General features: G+C 47.3%; 3 protein-coding genes across 3 annotated transcripts; 2 read left to right on the forward strand and 1 right to left on the reverse strand.

Moving 5' to 3' along the window:
- The first annotated feature begins 1075 nt into the window (after window positions 1–1075).
- KMT5A (lysine methyltransferase 5A) lies at window positions 1076–9408 on the forward strand. Its single transcript, XM_075718417.1, has 7 exons — window positions 1076–1231; window positions 3431–3587; window positions 5119–5335; window positions 6162–6246; window positions 6627–6686; window positions 7759–7949; window positions 9106–9408. Exons 1-7 carry the CDS (start codon window positions 1076–1078, stop codon window positions 9314–9316), a joined length of 1077 nt encoding a protein of 358 aa, XP_075574532.1. The 3' UTR covers window positions 9317–9408.
- A 3900-nt stretch (window positions 9409–13308) lies between these two features.
- Window positions 13309–17957, reverse strand: RILPL2 (Rab interacting lysosomal protein like 2). The gene is made up of 4 exons (XM_075718418.1): window positions 17628–17957; window positions 16532–16683; window positions 14063–14173; window positions 13309–13574 (listed from the first exon to the last, which is right to left on the reverse strand). The coding sequence occupies exons 1-4, from the start codon at window positions 17955–17957 to the stop codon at window positions 13550–13552; spliced, it is 618 nt and encodes a 205-aa protein (XP_075574533.1). The 3' UTR covers window positions 13309–13549.
- On the forward strand, window positions 16146–20015 carry SNRNP35 (small nuclear ribonucleoprotein U11/U12 subunit 35). The gene is made up of 3 exons (XM_075718419.1): window positions 16146–16170; window positions 16394–16477; window positions 18857–20015. Exon 3 carries the CDS (start codon window positions 18860–18862, stop codon window positions 19655–19657), a length of 798 nt encoding a protein of 265 aa, XP_075574534.1. The 5' UTR covers window positions 16146–16170; window positions 16394–16477; window positions 18857–18859; the 3' UTR covers window positions 19658–20015.
- Window positions 20016–22898: the final 2883 nt, after the last annotated feature.

Genomic DNA, 22898 nt, shown 5'->3' on the forward strand with positions numbered 1-22898 from the left:
CGATGCTGACGGCCGTTCAAGCTTTTCTGGTGACTGCTCTGTGGTTTTGCTGTTTTAGCTGCCCTTGTTACGGAGTAGGGGATCACGCAAAAGGGCTTTGATGCTCCTGCGCAACGCTTGAGTATCATCTGTTCCCCAGGCAAGCTTTGAGGATGGAATTAATAGACTTAAATGTCAACCAGGGAGATTTAAGCTAGACGTTGCATAAAGCAGTCTAGTAATTTCGCGGAGTTTTACACTCCCGCCAGAATGAGGGGTCCCGCGGATCCCCGCTGTGAGGCGGCGGGGGCGGTGCGCGGCAGTGGCAGGGAGGCAGGAGCTCAGCGCGGAGGTGCAGGAGGGCGGGGGTGCCGACGGGGCGGTGCCGGGCGGTGCCGGTGCCGGGCGCGCCGGGCCGCTCCTGGCCGCCGCTCCGCGGGGCACGGCCGGGGCCCGCTCCCAGCGGGGCGTCCTCCCCACGTGGCGGGGCCCTGCCGCGGAAGGGCGTTCCTTCCCGGGCAGCCAATCAGAGCGCCAGTTGCCCTTCGCACGGACCAATCAGCGCCCAGGGAACTCGCATTTAAACCCTGCTCCCGGGAGCGGCGGCCGTCTCCCTGTGACAGGGAGAGGGCGGGCTGCGGCTCTGCGCGCTACTCAGGGCCGCGGAAACGGTTATCGACACGCGGCTAAGCCAATGGGGTTGCGGAGGGGAGCGCGGCGTCTCCCTGCGGAGCGGTTGGTGTCGGCGGGGGAGCTCCTCGGGGACCCTCGGGGCAGCCCGGCCGCGGGGGGCTCCCGGGCGCCGGGCCGCGCCGCCGCGGTCATGGCTAAAGGTGCGCGGGTGCGGCGGCGGGGAGGAGCGGGGCCGGCGGCGCGGTGGGGCCGTCGACACGGCGGGGGCGCGCGGCGCGGGGGCCGGGCGGCGCGGGGCATCTCCGCGGCGCGGAGGCTCCTCCCGGGAGGCGCGGGGTGCCGGGGCCGGCGGGACTCCTCCCCCGCGCGGTGTGCGCAGCTCGTCGGGAAGGGGCTGGGCCGCCGCGGCTCGCCCTGCCGCATCCAGCCCTTTAAACATGGCGCAGGCCGCGGCGGCCGGGCGATGACCGCGGGCGGCCGCGCCGGACATGGCTCAGGCGCCGCTCTTCCCCCCTTGCTCCTAGGGAAGAACATGCCCAAGGCCAGGGCGGGCGGCGCGGAGGAGGCGAGCCCCGAGAGCGCCGAGAGGAAGGGCCCCGGCCGCCCCCGGGCCGGCGGGGTAAGCACTGCCCGGGCCTGGGCGGGTGGAGCGGAGCGGGGCGGGCGGCTCCCGGGGTCTGCTGCGCCCTCCGCTTCCCCCCGCGGGGCGGGCGAGCCGGCCTGCGGGCTGCTCCGGGAAGCCGCGTGGCCCCGGGCGCCTGGCTTCTGGGGCTCCTCGGATCAGTCAGAAATCGGTTAACTTTAAGCGGAATCGGACTCTTTCCGTGTTTGCCCGTGCCCTGCCGCACAGCTGCCCCGCAGGCGCGGGGCGTTGCCGGGGGTGTCAGCCAGCAGCCGGGCCCCAGGCTCGGCAATCCCTCCGTGCCATCCTCCCCCCCGTAGTTCTGTTACAGGCAGCTGGCCGAGGCTGATGGTCGCTTTGCATTTAACCTCTCCCATGGAAGTAATCGTGGCTATCGCCCGGTATCCCAGAGCTCCTCAGCAGCCCTTCATGTGCTGTGCTCTGCTAAGAAAAACCTCTGCTCTCGAGGGTCTCAAGACTGGCACAGACAAAGACGTGGCAGCCGCGTCTCGGTAGCGCCAAGAGCGCAGCAGGCAGGGAGCTGGGAATGAGGGGAGGAAGCTACACTGGAAAAATAGTTGTTCGTTTCCTGTTAATGGTGTAGCGAAAGCCAGAAGGCTTTGCTGGCAGGTGGACCGCTGCAGTTCACTGCTTCTGGCTTTCTCCGGAAATGTCCACATTTAAACTCTTCACTGAATCTTGAGAACTTTGCAGTGCAGGGTTTGCTGCTTGCAGTCGTTAAAATGGAGTGTTTTCATCGTATTTCATCCTTAAAAGCCCGATTTTTTTTTAAGTAAGTCTTGTCTTTGATAGGCCTTTCAGAAATATTGGGGTCAGGGTGTCTAACTGACTTGCTTTTTCTCAGGCTGTTCTACTGTAAGATTAATCTTTAGTAAAGTTTATTTGTGGACTGAGATTTGAGCCTTTAACTGGTCTTATTTGTGTGTGAATTATGTACACATGAAGTTTGTTACTCATGATTATGCTAATTATTAAAATCATCTTATGTATTCTGTTGTGTGCTTTGGGTTTTTTTTTTAGTGTTTGTGTGGCTACATATACTGGAGTATTTGTTTAGTCAGCTATATTTGAGCTATTTTTTTTAACTAATGGGAACCTTTGTGTGCACTTCTAAAAAAATGGATGCATGTTTTTTGTTGTTTTAACTGGCTTGCAATGTCTGAAAATCGCTTTTAGTTGAGTCAAAATATAGCCAAGACAAACTCATTCTGGCCAAGTTGCATCTGCTTGTCCAGACACCAAGATTTCACAGTTGAAATCTGTATGCCCTACATACACAGCGTAGGCAAACTTGGCGAGGTGGCAGGAGACGGTAAAAGCAAAGGTGGCACGACTCCACTGAACTTTGCTAAATTTGATACTGCTCACCGTTGATGTTCTCTGAGCCCAAGCCAGTGTACAAATCCTGGTCTCTGTGGTGTTTGACTATGCCAGAGGGTTATACCATTTTCCTGGCTGGGTGTAAGTGCTTTGTGTAGACTCTTTAATGGTTTTTTTTTGCCATGAACAACTTCTACACTTTATTTTGTGAAATATAATGGATAAAAAGATAGCACTGTTTATCTCCCAGACTTCACTGAGAGGTGTCGCTCAAGGTAGACTGTGCAAAAGTGATTCCTGTTTTCTGTGTTGCACAGTAGAGCATATAATTAACTGCAGTAACATTTGACACCTCATGAGAGTGTTTGGGTAAGCTCATACCTCTCTGGCTATGAGAAGTATGTTCTAGGCTTGGGCAGTTTTTGCTGTGGTGTTCGTATTTTTTTTGGCTTGCACTCTTTGAGGCTGCCGTCCTCCTGAGGAGGAGCTCAGGGTTGCGGGTGTGGGGTTTTTTGGGGTTTGGGTTGTTTTTTTTTTTTTTTGAGCACCAGAGTTCCTACTGTGAAGCACAGGCTGGAAGCTGGAGTTAGTTATGACTACCCCATCCTGCCACATTTCACATGAAAGTCCTCTTGGACTGAGAGCTGGAGTTCGTGTTAGTAAAAGTCTCTGAGTGCTTACCACCGTTACGTTTTTACTTAGTAGAAATAGCAACAGCAGCAAGGATGATGCATTAGTGTAATTTGCATTAGCACAGTCAGCTGTCAGCCCTGGTCTTTGCAGCGTATTGTGGATAGCAACTTGAGGTGCCTGGCATCTCTGTGATATACTGATTTTTGTGTGGGTCTATTTTAGGAGAATGTGTTTATTGGTCAATCCAAAATCTACAGCTACCTGAATCCTAACAAAACTCCTGGTGCTCGCCCCCCACTTCAAGAAGAAAACTCTGTCATGTATCACGAGGTGAAATGTCAGGGCAAAACACTAAAGGAAACCTACAGGAAAGGAGATGGTAAGATTGATCTTTGGATTATTTGCCTCATTAAATGTGCTCCTCCCACCCCCAATTAAGAAAACTTTAATACATGTCCAGAAGGCCAGGCAGCTCCCCTGGCCCAGGTGCTTTTCCAGTCCTACAACTCTATTGACAAACTGGGACTCTACAAAGATGAGGTGTCCTTATCCTTTTCAAACCTGAGGTCACGGGCTTAGCAGGCAATTCGTCCTCTGTTTTTTGTCTGGCTATGTTTGCATTGTCTCTCTGGATATAAAAAGCAAATGCTTGCATTGTCAATACGCCCTAATCTCCCTGCAAATACTACTCTGATTCTTCAGGTCAGTGTTTGGCAGTTATCTAATTTCTTTTCATCTGTTTTATTACCTAAAACTGGTTGGTTCTATCATTTGACTACTTTATACTAATTTATAAAAAGGCAATTCAAAGTCAAATCAGGTGTGAGGTAGTGGTAGAAGAAGAAACAATTCTTAAATTTTCAGGGTGAAATAGAGGCAGTGAGAAGGAGGAGCACAGACTGTGGATGCTGAGTGCCAGGCTTCATAGATGCTTCATTGTAGTGATTCTTCAGTGTAGAAACAGGAATGTTCTATAAGTTTGGGGAGGGGGGGAAGCTGGCTTGTGTTTAAAGGTGCATTTAATAACCTTGGTAATTTGTCAAAACATTTTGATGCAAACACTTTTAGCAAGCAGGTATTTTAAGTCCCACTCAACACAGGATGTGTCAGGTTTTCTGGCAACTTAGGGCCTTTAGCTCCTCAGTTTTGACAAGAAAGTGAAGATGGCTTTAGCTTGTCCCAATGCTGTGGCCTTGCAGCTGTGCTTTATTTCTCCACTGAGATTGAAGCATCTGTCTCAGCAGATGGGACTGTTAAACCTGGTGATTTGCTTTAAATAAAAGCCTTATTCAGCTTTAAGCCATGCTCGCCTACCTCTAAATCAGTTGGCTGAGAAGGAGGATGTGGTCGTATCAAGGTAGGATGCATGCAACCAGGAAAATGTTGGGTAGGGGGTGGGGTAGGCTTCTTGTAAGTCCCAGCCCCTTAGCTCCTGTGGATTTTGTCTGAGTGTTGTTGGCCACTTGGTACCAGCAGCTACTGATCACAGCAGGGCAGGATCCAGAGAGGCTTCCTCTCCCTCTTCAGTGCAGGATGTTGATTGGCTTATGGCAACTGGATAATTTAGTATGCCAGACGCAAGCTGTGCAGTTGTTCCAAACACTGCACCGAAGATGCTGCACGTTCAGGTTTGGAAAACTTGTGAGTCGCAAATCTAATGTGACAAAGTATTTGGGCTGTGTTTTACCCTTTCCCTTTCTCTGCTCGCCACTCCCTCTGTACTAGGTGTACTGTAGCAATGGCTATCAAAAGTTGAGTAACAGCCTGTCTGGGTTCTAGCAGAAGGAGATTGTATCATTCCCTTCCTCTTTCTCCTGTTTGACAGGACTAGAAACCATTGGAATTCATTTAAAGCACTCTGGTATAGATGATCCTAAGTTCAGAGCCTTACTTTATTTTCCTGTCACCAGAAAAAAAGAATGGTGGCAATATAATTGAAGGTGCTATGAAACCAGAAGACCAGAAGGATAAAGAAAGTGGGTGCAATAGTTCGGTGCCCTCCTCTGATCAAAACCAAGAAACCATAGAAACCCAAAAGACGCCCCTGCCTTCAGACTGTGCTGATGAGGCCAATGCAAAGCCAGCTCAGAAAAAGATGGTTAAAGCAAAACGTGGACCAAGGAGAAAGTAAGCGACTTCTGGAATTGTAAAAGCTTTTCTTCTGTGTGTCCTTTTGCACCAGGAGGCTTTGATCTGCATTTTTCCTTCAGGAACTACAGTCAGACCTGTAATTAATGTTATGCTTGTTTTGTTGCCTTTTTTTAAGCAAATGGTTATGTTGGGGGGAACAAATCTTAAAGGAAACTGCTTTGCTTTCTCAAGAATAATATGTTTGAAAATACAAAGTAGCACCCAAAGTATTTATCTATCTTGCAGAGGGCTTTTGTTTTTCTTGAAAACAAGGCTAATGTATTTTATCTCAAGTGAAATATTTGCTGATCACCTATAGAAAAAGAAACTAATGAGCCATTAAAACCTACTTTTTTGTGGATAAATGGGAATGTATCTTGTCAGAAGCAGAATATTAGATTAATTACAGTTGGAGGCTTCCTGGCTGAGCTTATCCTCTTTCTCATGATATCGGAGTAATGTGACCTAACATTAATGAATTCTTTGCCAAGCAGTTTTCATGACCTAAATCTTAGAGTGCCTTCTGGCAAGGCACACGGAGGGCTTCAGACTTGTAATGTGACCTTCAGTTGGTTTCCAATGGCATCTCCTTCTCATTGTTAAAGAATTAGTACTAGAGTAATGGAAATAGCGTGGGGGAGAAAAGGGGATGTAGCTTTTGGCTTGAAGTGAAGAGTACTGATAAGACACACTGATTCATATAGATCACCTCTCAACACACCAAGCTGAAAATAAAAATTTATTACAGATACCTCTGTCCTAGAGGTGTAACTTCATAAATAGTCTGAAATATGTGTGTGTCTGGTTTTTTCTTATCCTTTAGAACTCAAGGAAGAACACCAAATCGAAAAGTGACAGATTATTACCCAGTTAGAAGAAGTTCCAGGAAGAGCAAATCTGAACTGGAGGTAGTGCGTATTATTAAAATAACATTACTATAACATTGCCGGTTAATTGAAGGTTTGAGGAAGTGTGAAACTGTCTGTATTTACAGATATTTACAGATAGGCTTCCATTGGCCAAATACAAATAGCATTGTGCGCTGGAAGCATTGTTAAGAACATTCTTAAAATTTGGAAATGCTGATCCAGTTCTTCTGAGATGGAACCTAGCTGCTTATATGTTTTGGGGGGCAGAAATCTGTCTCTTTACCATTCAGTTTTGCTAGAGATACGGGATGGTTTGGAAAAACGAGTGTCACTGGCTGATAATTTCCTTTTAGCTATAGAATAAGCTACAAAAACTATCAACAATACTGTGGTTTTGTTTGTTCTTGTTTCTTCTGCAGACTGAGGAGAGAAGGAAAATAGATGAGCTAATTACAAGTGGGAAAGAAGAAGGAATGAAGGTAACCGCAATGCCAACCTGAGTAGCCATGTACTGTTTATACAGTATCTTGCTGTTAATCTGTTTAAGCAAAAGTAGCAGAACTCAGAACTGCTGCAGTTCCTCAGTAGTAAGATAAAAGTGCAGCAAAACTGGAGCACACTGTCTTCCCTTTTGGATGGGCAATATTTGGCTCTGAAGAATAGGTGTATGCAGCCTCGGTCATAAATATTGAGGGATTTTTATAGTCTTTACTGAAAATGCACTTGCTCCCTTTAGTATCTCATTTTTTGGATTAGCTTCCAGAAATGGGGTTAGATACAGCATCTTAGTTGTCCTGTGTTTTAAAGGCAACACTCATATGTACTGCCTCTATGGTAACAAATTCTTTTAGCCTGTTTACAGCCATTTGCTGTGGGTCTTCATGATGGCATTTTGGGATAATGGGTTGTACTGGTTTTCCTCCCACTGCTAGTAAATACTAGTTACTGGGACCAAGTGCTTACCATTTGGGTTACTCTGATCAGACTTTAAAGCAGAAATGGCTCCTGGAAGTGCAGAAGAGCTGTGATTCTTGAAAAGCAGCACCCTGCAGTTAACACTATCACACCTACAACGGTGATAGGAGAAGTTTCTTGAAGTTGTCCAATTTACAGGGGGAGGCAGGAATAATAAAGTATACTGGTGTGTGATGACTGTAATTACTGTGATCGATCTTTCTGTTCCTCAACTTGTTAACCTGTGCATGCTAATGGTGATGGTGCACCTGAAATGGAAAAGCTTACTGCCTCAGCTAATAGATCGTTTAAAAGAAAAAATAGATAACTCTACTCTGGTTTATTTAAATTAATTCTTAGTTCTTTGATTAGAAGACTTTGTATCAAAATACCTGGTAACTCATGGGGTGTGTCCCAAACTCATCCTATATTTCTTCTGCAATGCTCTGCATTGTGTTTCTACAGCTTTGCAACACACACAAATACCCTGCTGTAGCATTTTTTAATGACAAATCGCTCATTTCCTAGTTAACAGCATATTTGCAATCATGTAAATACTTTTTAATTTCCCAGCTGATTTTCTTTTCAACTCAACAGATTGATTACATCGATGGCAAAGGGAGAGGAGTAATTGCTACTAAACATTTTAATCGAGGAGAATTTGTAGTTGAATATCATGGGGATCTCATAGAGATCACTGATGCTAAAAAGCGAGAAGCTGTGTATGCTCAAGATCCATCCACAGGCTGCTATATGTACTATTTTCAGTACCTCAGCAAAACGTACTGGTAAGCTTCTCTTCCCCTAAGTGTCATAGTTGAGTGATAGAGGCTTTGGATGCTGCTAAGTCTCTTCTTGTTTTCATGCAAAATTTTTTTTAATGGGAACCATGAATTTGGGAATCTTTTTGGAGCACTGTTTCATGGTCCAAGAGCCTCCTGTACTTCTGGGCTGAAAGGAATGGTAGGTGACTCAAAGCCCTATTCTCTGAAGTACAGCACAAGCTCTGTGGAGAGTTGTATCTGCTTGGATGAGCCTTCTAGCTCCACCATGGACTTCTGCCTGTATTAATTCTCTTGTAAAATTAACTACTTTTCCTGAGTTGCAGGGATTTTGTTTGAAAAGCAGTATGGACAAACTCACTGGAAGAGAAACGTTTCCTTCAGCTGTCTTTGGCTGTGTCTCCTTCATTCTCTAGTACCTGACACCCACCCCGCATGCATGCTTATCCCTCTATTTGCTGTGTCATTTGCCCCGAACTCCAGTTCTCTCAAAGCAACTACTCAGACTACGTTCTTTCCTCCTTGGCTGATGTTACTGGACACTGGAGTGTGTGTCGCTTAACCTGTATATTAATTACCTTGAAGCGCCCTATATTCTGAGTGTCTGACTTGCAGTCTAGATGCCATAATGGCAACTGCCATAACAATTCTTTGTGCAATGAGGGGCACTAGAGCTTTAGTATCCAGGTCTCTGGAAGTTGGGTATGTAGTATTTAGGCATTCTCAGCCTTCTGTGTGAGTAGAGACTCTTGCTGGCTTAACCAGGCATACGTACTACTTAGCTTGGACACAGCTTTCTTGAGGGGAGGGTATTTAAGGTATCGAGCCTTTCTGGTGGTGGTCTACATCTGGATTCTTCTATTCCTCATGAACAGTTGAGAACTGCTTGGAAATAGGCAGCTTAAAAACATAGTCCAAAGTTTTCCATTTTCTGCGTTTTTGTGCTAACTAATCACCCAGAATTGCTTTAGTTTACATTGCCATATTATGTGCTGCGCTGTCTGTTTAATCATATGAATATTCTGTAATGTTCTGATTTTTCCTTCATTTTTCGAGCCTTGTGTGGATTCCTCATTCTTTATCTGATTTGCACTTTGGTTTTCGTCCACAAGCTTGACCGTGTGATATGCAGCAATCCTGCATTCTGTTCTTGTTCTTTTAGTGTTGATGCTACAAAAGAAACTAATCGTCTGGGAAGACTGATTAATCACAGCAAATGTGGCAATTGTCAGACGAAGCTTCATGACATTGATGGTGTGCCTCATCTCATACTGATAGCTTCCAGAGACATTAAAGCAGGTGAAGAACTGTTGTACGACTATGGAGACAGAAGCAAAGCTTCCATTGAAGCTCATCCGTGGCTGAAACACTAATTCATCTTCGTTTGGGTTGGGTTTTTTTTCTTTTTGGACTGAATGCTCTACAAGCAGTCAGTGGATTTTTCCTGCCCCCCCCACCCCCCCGTCCTTACTTCCCTCAGCTTTCTTAGTGGACTGCTTATGGTGTTCTGAGCTCCTTAAAAACTACCTTTTGGCTTTGCAGTATTTAAATACCTATTACAGTTTTCCAGGCAGGCTTGAATAATTGATCTTAGATTGCCAAAACTTTTATATCATAAAAGGAAACCCTCCCTAAAATTTGAATACTTCTACATAGTGACCAGTGCCACTTGAGCATGCAGTCAAAGACTTGCACAGAAACTTAATCACTTGGGTTGTGCTTCTGCTTTTGCAATGAAATCTCGTGCTCCACTTTGGGGGGTGATGAACTTGGCATTAGCTTTATGACAGCAGATGTACTTCTGTACTCCGACTCGTACATCCAATGGTTTGGCTGCTTGTCAGGCTGCTTTTTACAACCCAGTGCTGACAGGCTTCTCTGAGATGGATGCTACTATTGTTCTCAAATAATTTGTGGTAGGGATCCAGTTTTTCCAGTGTCGTATCTCATGTTGGCAATGAACTTTAAATGCACTGGTGCTGAGGGAAATGGATGGTCAAATTGACTGCTTTCTTCAGAGAAATGACTCCAAGCCAAATGAGGATGGATTTTGATAGACTGGGTTAATACTGATTAGGAATGTGAAGATAGAACTTTACAGTGAGAATCAATGTTTGACATTACTTATTTTCTAAAATTTAAGATGGTACCTTTTTATAGTTGATGGCTGATTCTTGGAGGTATCTCCCAGAGGATTTTAAAGAAGTAAAAAGAAAAAGCTCTCTCCAAAAATTCTTTTTATTACCTTCCTATGCTAATTAGCCACATCAGAAGCTATTTATTTACTGTGAATGCTTGAAGTAGAGCATAGCGGTTCCAAAAACAGGAGTCATCTTCATATGCAGCTTCAAACTGTAATGATGGAGTTCATGCAATGAAGAAAGTAGATTCCTTATTGCCTGGTCCTGTAGGTCTGTCCAGCGTGGTCTGGTCCCACTGTCTGAAATGAGAGTTGAGCGCTTAGCATCTTGCGGATGTTTGTAACGTTACTGTTGGAGAACCAAATCTGTGATATAGGCGGGCAATACAATGCAGGTCCTTTATGTTAAAGATGAATTCTTACCAGTTGGAATTTTTGCCAAGGCAGGCTTGGCATGTGTAGATGAAAATGGCTGTGAGCCATCAGCCACGCTTGCTGCTGGAAGATGTCGGCAAGGGAGCTGTGGCTCTGTTAATGTCCTCTGTTCCTTGTGTCTTGAAGGCTGCTGCTGTTCCAGCTAATGCCCTCTAGGACAATCTTATGTGCTTGCCTATGTGATAGGTCAAATAGCAACAGCATCCTGGTTGTATGCTCCAGCAGCAAGAGAGGTGGCTTAGTGATGTATTTTTTAAATTAAAAACTTGAAGACAATGTCTCTGTAAAATAAAGAATATATTTATTATTGATGAAGTGGCTGCTATAGTACCTGTCTCCATTGCAGATCATTAGCATTTTGAAAGAAAGCTGTGAAAATCATTAGCCATTAAATGCTTTATATTATTTACCACTTAACACAAGGCAAGCTCATCAGAGACAGCCTACGTATTTTCCCCATTTCTGAAGAATTAACTGGAGACCTCTTACCTTACATGTACTGAGTTACAGGTAAGCTTTGTTGGCTGACTTAGTTGAGTTGGCACCGAATTTTCTCTGGTCTCAGTAACGGGGACTACAGCAGTGTGTATAGTATCCTGTTTTACTAGAGCACTTCCCTTAAGTCAAAATTGGAATAAAATGCCTTTTTTTATTATTTAAACATTTGCTTGTTCTCTATCAGGTCAAATAGCTTAAAACCTCTGTTCTTCAGCATCACTTTTGTAAACAAGAAAGGGGGAAGATCTCTCCCTGTTTTACATAAAAAGAAAATTGTCTTCTCTGAAACGCTTAACTGGTAATCAAGTAGCACTGCATCGGAAGATGGTAATAAAGCTGATGTTGCACTGCATATGTATCCTTTACTTTTCTAGGAACTGATATATATATATATATATAATCTATATGAAAATACTTCTCACGGAAACATGCCATTTGGATTTTTATCTCTGTGCCTTACAGGAAGGTTTCACCTTCTAACAAGGTGTAAAGCACTTAGCAGGGAAAGGTGCCCTTGGGTTGGGAGCTAAACTGCTTTTGTCAGGCTCGCATGGCTTTGCCAGAGGCAGCGGGGTTGCTCTAACAGGACTGCAGCCTCTTCCTGTGTAGCCGTAGCCAAGGAATTTGCTCCCCTTTTGAGAGAGAAGCTGTGCAGCTCACTTGGCACCAGAGTGGATGCAACTGTGATGGTTCCAGAAAAAGACTAGCCCAAAAAGGTTGAGGTGTTCTCCTCCTGTCTGCTTTAACTGGTGAACTCCCACCTTTTTTTTTAATGGTAAACTGAAAATAATAATTTGCAGTTTTCATTATTGTCTCCTTCAGCTAACTGCAAAGAGTGGCCTAGGGCTATGTTAGTCTTCTGTGCCTCCATGGCAGGTTGTTACTTTTGCACGGCTCTGTTTAATTTGTGCAGTTTCTTACCTGAAGTTGTTTCATTAAGACTTAGTAGAGTGATTAGTGTGTCTTGGGGCATAATTCCCCCCCGCTTTTAAAGGAGATTGGAAAATATATCCCTGGCTAAGCCACAGAAGAGGATGGAGTTCAGAGCACATGTAAACATCTCTTTTTCAGCTCAGAGGTGTACCCTGGCTGTTGCTGATGCATGATTGTTTCTTTTCTTTTTCCTTTTTTTCTCCTCTCTAAACACAAAGCCTCTGCTAAGGAAATGCAGTAACTTCCTTCCCTGTTACCCTGCTCTAGCAAACGTGTCACAGGGACATGGCCAAGGTTTATTAATATTTTGAAGATGGCAAAATGACTTTAGCAGTTCTGTGCCCTGGCTAAACCAACTTGCTTAGGTCAAACATCTTTGATGTTGCCTTGCTAATGTACAGTCGCTAACAAATTCCCTCTGAAAGGAGACTGCAGTTCTGCCTTCTGCTGAGCCACATTTGCATTGTGCATCTGAGCAGATGTGTGAAGTGTCCTATATTTTTCATGCTGCTAGTGTATGAGAGGGAATCAAAAGATTTCGGAGCCTGCTCTCGCTTCTGAAGAGAGTAAGATCATAGTTTGATACCTGTCACTGCTTCTTTTATGTCTGTTCAGACTTTTCTGCTCTTGAAATGCTGCTTTTCTAAATGTGGAACCTAATTGGTATAGTTCAAGCTGCTTTTCTGTTTCTCTGTCCTATATGCTTCCACTAGTGATAAATCTCATTAGTTGGGCTAAAACACAGCTTGTGGCAGCTGACTGAAAGAACAGAGCATATGAAAAATACAACTGTCTGCCACAGGAGACCTTTAGCTGTCAGAAATGAAATGTTTGCTGCATCTGTTCCACTTTGAGCATGTCTGCACCTCTGAAAAGACATCAGTCCTTCGTGTGGGCAGAACACGATGCAGCAGCTTTTCTTCCCTTGCTGTGCTCTTCACCATCTTTCTTCTGGACCCCAAACAGCAGCTTGGTTCTGCTGTCACAGCCCAGCGGCATCTTCCTTTGGTGCAGGGTGTGGACAGCCTTCTGCCTGCTGCTGCCTGTGTATTGCCCGTCTAATGCAAAGGAAGACACAGAACGAAAAGCAATGCTGGGGTTTTCTTCAAGCAGTTCTGTGTTAGAGAATTACTTTCCGTGTAAGAGCAGTGGGGACTGCAGTCTGAATGGGTTTTTCCTTCCCAGTGCTTCTCTATGAATGCACTTGTGAACAGCATGTATCTCTTAAAAATATCTTCATCTTGCAAAATCATTTGGGCTGAGCATTTTGATAGGTGGACAGGATAAATAAGTGGTCGTACGGATCATCCCAGGCTCTTTTAATAATAAAAATCACCTTTGTATAAACGTTTATTCTCTACATCTGGGTAATGTCTGGCCAGAATCTAAGAAATACAAAAAGTGTCTGTCTTAGTTTTTAAAACAACAAAGTAAAATGTGTTCTGAAAGAATATTATACAACACAATTTTTATGAGATTGCTTATTCTCTACAGTAGGAGTGATGCTTTTTTTTTTCCCCCAATCATTGACTCCCCTAACGCCTTAGAGGCTCTCTTCAGTGCCATTTCTGAACAGAAGTGGTTATGTTCACAAGGATGCTCATTTTCCATGTTTAAAAGAGAACCTAAAAAAAAAAAGACAACAAAAAGGAAACAGTAATGTACAACTGGAAAAGAAGGAACATGAAGCGAGATGGCTGTGTCAATGTGTTCTGCTATTTTGGGGAACTTTAGGGACGCAGGCTGAGCTTGTTGGTGCTGCATACAGCTACTTCGTACGAAGTAAATGAACCTCCAGGGACAGCTGGCACAGTCCCGCAGCAGTGTCTTAATGTGCTAGCAGGGGAGGCGAGTATTGCATAGTTCTGCTGCGAAATGCTTATTTTTCCTAGAAAAAAGTGATGCCCTGCTTGCCCGGGTGGAGGTTGCCTTCCTGGAGAGTGCTTTTTCCACAGGAAAGGATTTCTCTATCGTGTTTTAATTTTACAGGGAGAGGAGGAGAAAACAATACCCAGCTAACTAGGCCAAAGTTCAGAATTCATCCCTGGATCCGCTAAGTATGAAGCATGCCATATTCTCCCATATTCTGCCAAAAAAATGCAGACAAACTTACAGCCGTCTGATGATTGTCTTCTCTTCGCTGTCCTTGCCTGTGCCAGGGCTGCTGCCACTGGTGGCTTTTTCCAGTTCTTCAGTTTGGTCCCTTCCTTGTGAGATGATCCCACTGGGAAAAGAAGTGGTTTTGTTTATTTTTTGTGGGTTTTGTGCATAGCGTGGCATTGCTGTCTATGTTAAACCCTTCACTGGGCAGCCTAGGACATGGGTGAACAGGCATTCACAGGACAGGTATGGCAGCCGGGCCTACTTCTGGTAATGAATTGCTCTTATTTTCCTTAAATACCGCAGTGTAATTTTGCTTAGGCTATGCTTTAATGAGAACGCTAAAAAAGTAACGAGCTGACTCTCCAGAGAGGAAGAATGGCAACTCATAACAGGAGTGAAAGGGGAATGTAATTACACATTGGATTTGTACAAGAGTCCAAAGGTAACAGTAGGGTGCAGACACAAATGGCGAATTTCTGCACGGGTGGATCTGTGGTACCTTCAGCGCAGCCACAAAGGCTCACACCATGTAGCTGGGAACAGATGGGAGATTCCCAGCTTCCCTGCAAGGCAGGTGGCTGTTCCTCTTTCCATCCTATAGAGGAGAAAAGAAAGACTTTTGCCTGAGCTGTAGATTTTGTCATCCTGCTTTGATGCTGCTACACTCTACAAGGTTGTAACCGCCTACTTTAGGCAGAAGCTTCAGTTTTACCAAAGGATGTTTCCCATGCTTGGAATCGGGTTAGATTTTACCAGCTTGCATACTACACTATGTTTTCACAGCGTGCCAATTTACTGTCCTGAGCTGACCTCGTTTATCTTGAGAGCTGAGTGGATCAAAGCTTGTGACTGCAGTAGCTGAAGGCTGAAAGTAGCTGAGCAATGCTCGTCTGGACCTTGGAAATAAAAATACAGGAGAGTATCTAGAAACTGGCGTGACATCAGGCATGGGATAGTTCTGAAGCAGATTCTCCTCTTAGAGAAACAGGACTGTGAGCTGTTTGGCGACAGTGCGGATTGCTAGTATCTGCACAATAACTTCTACTCAGAAGTTTTTTTTTTAATCATAATTAAAAATACAATCTCCAAACATCATCAGTCATTTTAAGCCATTCTCTGTGAGGAGGTCAGTTACCTTGTGCTATACAGAGCTTATTTCCAATATAGACATTTTAGAACATCCACTTGTATTTATCCTATTCCCCTGTGCAACTACTCTTTACGGCTGTACAATTATAATAAGGATTTTATGTGAATGTTTAAAGGGAAGATGGTTTTTGGATTAAGCTGTAACGCTGTACGAGGAGATAACCACAGAGGATTACTTGAACTGAAAAGCAGCCTTGATACACTCTCTAGGTGCACAGCACTGTGACTCAAATCACTCAAAAATTGAAAACATTCACACTGTTAATTGTTAACGTGGCCTGTAATAAGCTGTGTAACACGGCTGGGAAATCAAAGCAAGAAGCCATTCCAATGGCTGTACAGCAGGCAGCTGAGCCGGGGAAGCGGTGCCTCGCTGTGCTGTGAGAAGTGCTGTCGAGCAGTTCGTAAACTGACTTCCTGGATTTAACTTTAACTTCTTGGGCTTAACCTGCCTGTTATAGACAAGGCAAAGGGCGGGCTTACTGTATCTAAGGGTTGTTGCTGATATATCTCAACTGAAATCTAATGTGCCTAGACATTTTGTGTCTAGATTAAGAAGTAGTTTCTTACCCCAAAGAGTTTATAATACAACCTGGTGATGAGGGGCAGAGGTTGGGGGAGAGGGGCCTTGGAGGTGAAGGAATTTGTAGCACCAAGAGCACAGCACTTCCTGCATCCCACCCTTTGGCTCACACTGATTCTCCCAGGCTGGTCCCTTCTAGAAAAACCAAAATCCTTCTCTGCAGCACTTGTTTTGCACAGTTCAAGTGCCTTACACAACCCTCTGTTGGTGGTCTTAAAAGAAAACCCCACAGCTTATCGTGAATGATGATGGAAGGGCTTAATATTCTGCTTTCCAGATCAATGCTGTACCCACTGTGGGAGCAAAGAAACAGTATCCCCCGACGGCAAGCTGGAGGAAGAAGGAAATTTTGACTAAAGCTGAGATGGAAACCCCCATGCTCTTTGGTACGTAGCGGGGCTTTAGACAAGAACAGTATGCGTGCAACTGCTGCGACTGCACAGATGAGAACCCAGCTTGTATGTGGCGTGGGAGTAGCTGTACATGGGCGTACAGCAGCACAATTACAGGAACAGGCTGCGAACTGCGCAGAGTAAGAGGGAGTTTCATTTTAAAATGATGTTGCATAAAGACTTCATCGTTCCCCCATTTTTCTTTGCTCATTTGTAGGCTCTTGGGAGCACAGATGTCTCTCCTACGTCTGGACGGCACCTACCCCAATCTAGGTGCTCAAACCCACAATACTCTGATCTGGTAAGCTCCCCAGACAAGAACTGTTATTAGTTCTTTGCTGACTTCATGATATACCTCTTATAGCACTGTAGCTCCTCTTGCACCACAAGAAGCTGAGCTTTCAGCTGGTTACGCTCTTGCAATACTTCTCGCAGCTCCTGTAATGTGAACCGGGGGCGATTTGGATCTGTGAGGTCTATTATCATTTTATCTGGTCCAAGGGTGGGCTGTAAAATAAATGGTGGTGGTCATGATCTTGTAACCTGTCAAAAACAGGGCACTCATAGAATAAAACCCTCTGAATTCTGTAACTATGTAGTAATTCTGAGAACTAGTATGAGTTCATCACAATCCTGATTTTTTTCCAATCAGTTAATTACAGTTTTTCATATTTTTTTTGCATTCCCTGGGTGTCTGCATTTCCCAGGCAAGTATAGGGCCCAACTGCGACAAGCTCTGACCACAGCTAAAAGCAAAGTCTCTGTCCCAAAGAGTTTGCGATCTAGTTTGCCAAGAAGCTGTTTTGATCTGCTTTTCTGATGATGAGAGAGGCTGAGCAATCTGTCTAATGTCACACCAAAACTCTGCGGCAGAGAGTGGCGAGAACTGAATTTTCCTTTCCTAAATTAAGGCCTTTGTGGTGACGGCTTTTTCGGTCACAGACATCAGTTTCCTTTGCACAGAGTAAAAAAGCTTTAGCGTTTGCATAAATGGGAAATTGTCTTTATGGGGACGGTGTAAGAAAGAGCTGTGCAACAGTGGATTTGCATTCTGTGAAAATTTGCCCGTGTGTGTCTGAACTCCTCTGTTAGCACTATACGTCGCTGAGCTAAAAGCGTGGTTAGGCACTACAGTGAAACGGGAGCGAGGGGTCCGCGGCACCGCGACTGGTAACAACCCTGACAATCTCCGCTCTGGAAGGGGCTTCGAGGCCTTCTACGAAGATGAGAAGCCAACTTTCCGAGACTCGTTCTGCTGTGACAAAAGAGACCGGCGCTTGCGGCAGAAGCATCCACCGCCCCGATCTGGCCTCGGGGTGGGTTTCACGACCCGCAGGTGGCCAAGCGGACAGGCCACGGCCCACGCACCCCGCAGCGGCCGACCCCGCGGCCAAGCCGCCCCGGCCACACTGCGCGGGGCGTCGGGCGCCCGCCACCGCCCTGGCACCCACCTGCTGGGCGCTGCCTCGGGACCCCTCTCCCCGCAGCGTCTCCAGCTCCTGCCGCAGGCTGTCCCGCTCCATCCGCAGCTGCTCCTCGGCGAGGCTGCTCTCGCTCACCAGCGCTTCCAGCATCTCCAGCACCCTCACGATCCTGAACTGCAGCCGGGCCAGGGCGGCGGGCACCTGCGGCCCGGTGCTGAGCTGCAGCAGGTCCCGGCCCACCACGGAGGAGATGTCGTAGACGTCCCCGGCCGTCAGCTGGAAGGGGCTCTTCTCCAGAGCCCTCTCCGGGCCGCCATCCTTCTCCTCTTCCTCCTCCTCCTCCCGGCCCTGCTGCATGCCCGGCGCGGCCCGCCGCTAGCCTCCTTGCCCGGGGAAGGCCGGGCCGGGCCGGGCGGTGCTGCCGGCGGGGCCCGCGGGCGGAGCGACCCCTCCCGCCCCCGGCGGTTTTCATGGAGGAGGCCGCGGCCCGGCGGCGCTTCCCGCCCTGCCCCTTCCCCTGAGAGACGCCACCCACCCGCCGCCGGGGAGGGCACCGCGCGGGAGGGCCGGGGGTGGCTCCGGCCGCCGCCGCCAGCCGAGCCCTCGCTCTGCCGCGGCCTGGGCACCGGCACCGGCGCCGGGCCGGGCCGGGCGGGAGGTAAACGCGGCGGCTGATCCTCAGCGCCACATTCGCCAAGCGTCGCGGTGAGGCGGCTGCTGGGAGCGGGGCCGGGGGGGGGGTGGCGGCCCCTCCACCCCGCGGGGAAGGGCTTGAAATAAACCCCGGCTGCCCCCGGCCCGCCCCGGCCCGGCGAATCGGCCTGTGCCGACGGGAGGAGCCGCCTTCCCGCCGCGCCGGGCGAGGCGGGCGGCCGCGGCCCTCAGGCGGGGCGGGCGGCGGGGGCCGCTCAGGCCGGGGGGCACCGGGCAGGGCCGCGGGGGAAGGACGGGGCCGCGGGGGCCCCTCGGGCGTGGGGGAACGGGGCAGGGCCGCGGGGCCCCCTCGGGCGGGGGAGAGGGAAGGGGCCGCCGGGCTCCCCGCAGCCGGCGGCGGATCCAGGCTCCCCGCCATGGCTGTGCCCCGGGAGGAGAACAAGAACAGCAGCGATATTGCGGGTTTGTTTAAGTTTGTCAAACTTTTGGGGATTTTTGGATGAAAAATACTGTACGGCAGTGCTGAAGGTGCTTCCTGCGCCGCCTGCTCTTCTTCCTAAAATACCCCTGTATCTGTGTGATGCATGTTTTATTCCCGCTAGACCATGAATGACTGGGCCCCCATAGCAAAGGAGTATGACCCCCTCAAAGCCGGGAGCATCGATGGCACGGATGAGGAGCCCCACGACCGTGCCATATGGAGGGCTATGTTGGCACGCTACGTACCCAACAAGGGAGTTACAGGAGATCCTCACCTCACCCTCTTTGTAGCACGGCTCAATCTTCAGACAACAGAAGAGAAGTTAAAGGAGGTCTTTTCCCGGTATGGAGACATCAGAAAGATCCGTCTGGTTCGAGACCTGGTCACGGGATTTTCCAAGGGTTACGCATTTATTGAGTACAAAGAGGAGCGTGCTCTCTTGAAGGCCCACAGGGATGCCAACAGGCTGGTTATTGATCAACATGAGATCTTTGTAGACTTTGAACTGGAAAGAACTCTCAAAGGATGGATTCCTCGGAGGCTTGGAGGTGGTTTTGGAGGCAAAAAAGAATCCGGGCAGCTGCGGTTTGGAGGACGGGACAGACCTTTCCGAAAGCCCATCAATTTGCCAAACATGAAAAATGATTTCTACGGAGAAGGATCAGCAGAGAAGAGAAACTGGTCTCGTGAAGGAACAAGGGACTGGAGAGCAAGGGACCGAGACCATGAAAGGAGCAGAGACAAGCGATGGCCAGAAAGGGAGCGGTCGTGGGCTTGGGGTGAAAGTGAGAGAGAGAGGGATGCCAAAGAGGAGAGGAGCAGAGGGAGGGAGAGGAAGGACAGAGACAGGAAGGACAGGGATAGAGAGCGGAGCAGGGAAAGAGACACCAAGAAACAGAGAGACGATGATAAGCATCGATAGGTGACCCCATCAATCGTTGGGGTGTGGTGTCTGCTCTTACATCCGCAACGTTTCAGTTGCAGATGTTGCCTTCGGCTCGGGGCTGCGAGTGGCATTCCCGGAACAAGGAGCTGTGCTGTTACTGTCTCGTGCCTGTGACTCTCGCCTGCTAGAAGCTCTCTGTAGTTCGGTTGCTAATGCAGTTAAGATACATGTTGAATTGTTCTTCAGAGAAAATAAACTTTTGTATTAATATTTTGGAACTGGTGAATGCTGTGAGAAATGCACCACATGTACGGGCATCCCTCTGAAATTGAGTACACACCTCGTTTGGTACCCAGCTGGCTGCCTGGATTAGGGTTCATGGGAGAGCTCTGTATTTAATTATTTCTGTGCCAGGTGTCCAGACTCATTTAGTGAGACAGATGCCCTTGATAAAATAGTCACTTGTTGAAGAAATAGTCATGAAATAGCAACAAACTAAGCTTCTGAAAAATGTGGCCCAAACCAGAAGCTGATGGGAAGTGACTTTATTTTCTTGAAGACACTGGGACAGGTGAGATCTTTAGTAATACTATGTCCTTAACTCATTCTGTGAGGTGGGAGAGAAGCATGTAATAAATCTTTTTTTTATGTCATGGGAGGATGTCATTCCCTTTTACTAGAGGATGCACACTACAGAGCAGTACGCAGGTCAGAAAACGCCTGATGTTCCTGATCGATCCACGGACGATTGCTGAAGGACGGCGTCATGGTTAAATGCAGTTGCAGCTGCACCCACGCTGTCCTCTCCTCCTCTCTGCGAGTGAAGTCCTGCCTGCACAGGGTTTAAATCTTGTTCCGGAAACGGGGCTTGCTGCTGGGTGCAGCTGAATTGGGGAAAACAGAGGGCAAAGCATCTCCTTTTTCAGAGCCAGGATGTGCATACAGACACACATCTTCCGTTGAGGGGCTTACAGTGCTTTCTACAAAAGGCTCTCTCGTGTTCTTTGGCATCATAAGCAATTCCTAAATATTTGCTAATGTATTTTAAACTGTATTTTTTATATCAGCCTTTGAATGGCCCTAACCTAAACCTTGCCCAGTTTGAGGCTTTATTTCCATGAAGAGTTGTATGAGCTTTTTTGGGGGGAAAGAAGACAGACCTGTATGCTGCATCCCCAAGAAGAGATGGTATTAACTTTCCAGAACAAAAAGGACACAAGTCTTGCAGAAATACTTCTTTTTCAGCAATATTTATTAAATTGTTAAAATGATTTACTGCCCAACCAAAAAAAAAGAAAAAAAAAAAAAAACAACCCAAAAAAACTGTCAGTGATCCTGCACTTTGCAGACAGGATTGTTACGCCCCTTACCTGACAACATCCTGGCCCCTTTTCTAAAAACAGATTTTATTTGAATATTGAGAAACAATACATGACAGATCTGCAAATCTTTACAGACTCTTCTCTACGCGCCATCCTTTCCGATGGCACTCGGAGTGTATAAACTCAGCATTTCTAGCATGAGAATGAGGAGCGAAGTGGTTAAATACTAGCAGGTCAGGAGTAACTAATTAGATTTTTCAGGTAATGGGCTACAGAGATGGGTGGGGGAAGGTTGTACTGCTTAGTGCCAGGGTTTGGAATTGGCTGCACATTTGACCTGGCGATAGCGCACGGGGCTCTGGCGTACGGGACGAACTTTACGTGCACTAGGCCGGGAGATTTCCTTTGTAATACACCAGCTTAGGTGCTGGTGAAAAACAGTTCAGTCTGTGCATTTCTATTATCCCAGTTAGTTGCTCTCAGCTGATTTCCAAAGTGATGTGCTTATTCAGGCCGTGCATCCGCTGCATTCTTGCATTGTTTCTGATGACCGCATCTCTTCTAAATGTGCCGAACGACTGTAAGCTATGCTAGGGAGAGACTCGACGGGCATCATTCACAATTTACTTTAACTGCCTGATAGAACTGTAGTGTACTTTTTTTTTTTCTAATATGGAAGTGAAATTGGGATCTTAGCAACTTAAGTATCATTAAATTAAGACACTCCCCCCCCATTTAAGAATTGCTTGTCACACAAGGGGGGAAGCGCTGCTGTTTTATGGATAGAGCTTTCTGTAAGCATAAAACTTAAGATATGTTACCAAAACGTAACCAGGCAAAAGCGTATCTGCCCAATACTAGCATCAGACGCTACTGTCACTATTTCAAATGCAGATGTCTTTCATATAAGGCCACATATCCCCCCTGCCCCGAGCTGCAGTGACACCAGGGAGGCACAGTAAACACTTTCTCTGCCGAGAACGTGCGGAAGGTCCGTCTCCAAAATGAAGCACAGTTACAGTCAGGAGCAGAGCAGCATTCACGCCCACCGTTGCAAAGAATGGCTTCCTGGCACAGTTTCACTACAGACGACCCAAGAACCATTTGCTGCTCATACGCATTAAAGAATCCAGAGTCTTGGATCACCCTGTATTAAAAACAACTGGCCTGCACTAAACCCTCTGGCTCGCTCTCATCTAGGAGTCTGTTGAGACTTCCTCCTACGTTCAGTATCCGGAGTAGTTGGAGCTTTACTCCAGCCTGAGCATTGTTTCCTGTTCCTAGTGCCACTCCTGAGAAGCAGCTCCTCGCAGAGCGGGTGTAGTTGCTGGGGGTGAGGTGCCAACAGCAGCTCACAGCCCCCTGCACTAAGCTACCTGTGCAGAAGTTACCTACGGCCTTGTCACAACCAGATACTCCTCGCCAGCAGCCCTGCGCTCCAGCGCGGACTCTCCCGGCATACAGCCACGTTCACAGAAAGACCTCGGTGCCTCCCTCGCGAGGGGCGGCGGACGCGCTCGCCCTCTCCCGCCTGGTTAGGTGCCTTCGTGGGGCGTGTGGTGCAGAGGCAGGGTGCGTGCCGACGCCGGACTGCACGCAACAGGTAGGCTGCCTGGGGCTGTAGTGTCATGGTTTTTGCAAGCACAACTAAGGTCTCGGAAGCTCAGCTGCAAAGCAGATCTAAATCCCACCTCCTGGCAGCTCAGCTGTGCTGGGCTTTTGCTGGCAAGTTAAGCCCCTGTAACTGCAGGCTACCCAAACCTCAACACCACCAGTGGAGCAGCCTGCACATACAGAATTCATCCGCTCTGCCCAAGTAGTGTTTAGACTAGTCAGAGAAAACATTTAGAGTTGGGGTCATCTCTAAGTTAGTTAAAATAGTTCATGTCAGCTAGTTGAGGGTGTCTTGCTGAAGTTAGGCAGTCTTACCTAGACAGAAAAGTGGAGTATGACTT

The sequence above is a fragment of the Pelecanus crispus genome, chromosome 11 (genome assembly GCF_030463565.1).
Source record: "Pelecanus crispus isolate bPelCri1 chromosome 11, bPelCri1.pri, whole genome shotgun sequence".
Classification (NCBI taxonomy): Eukaryota; Metazoa; Chordata; class Aves; order Pelecaniformes; family Pelecanidae; genus Pelecanus; species Pelecanus crispus.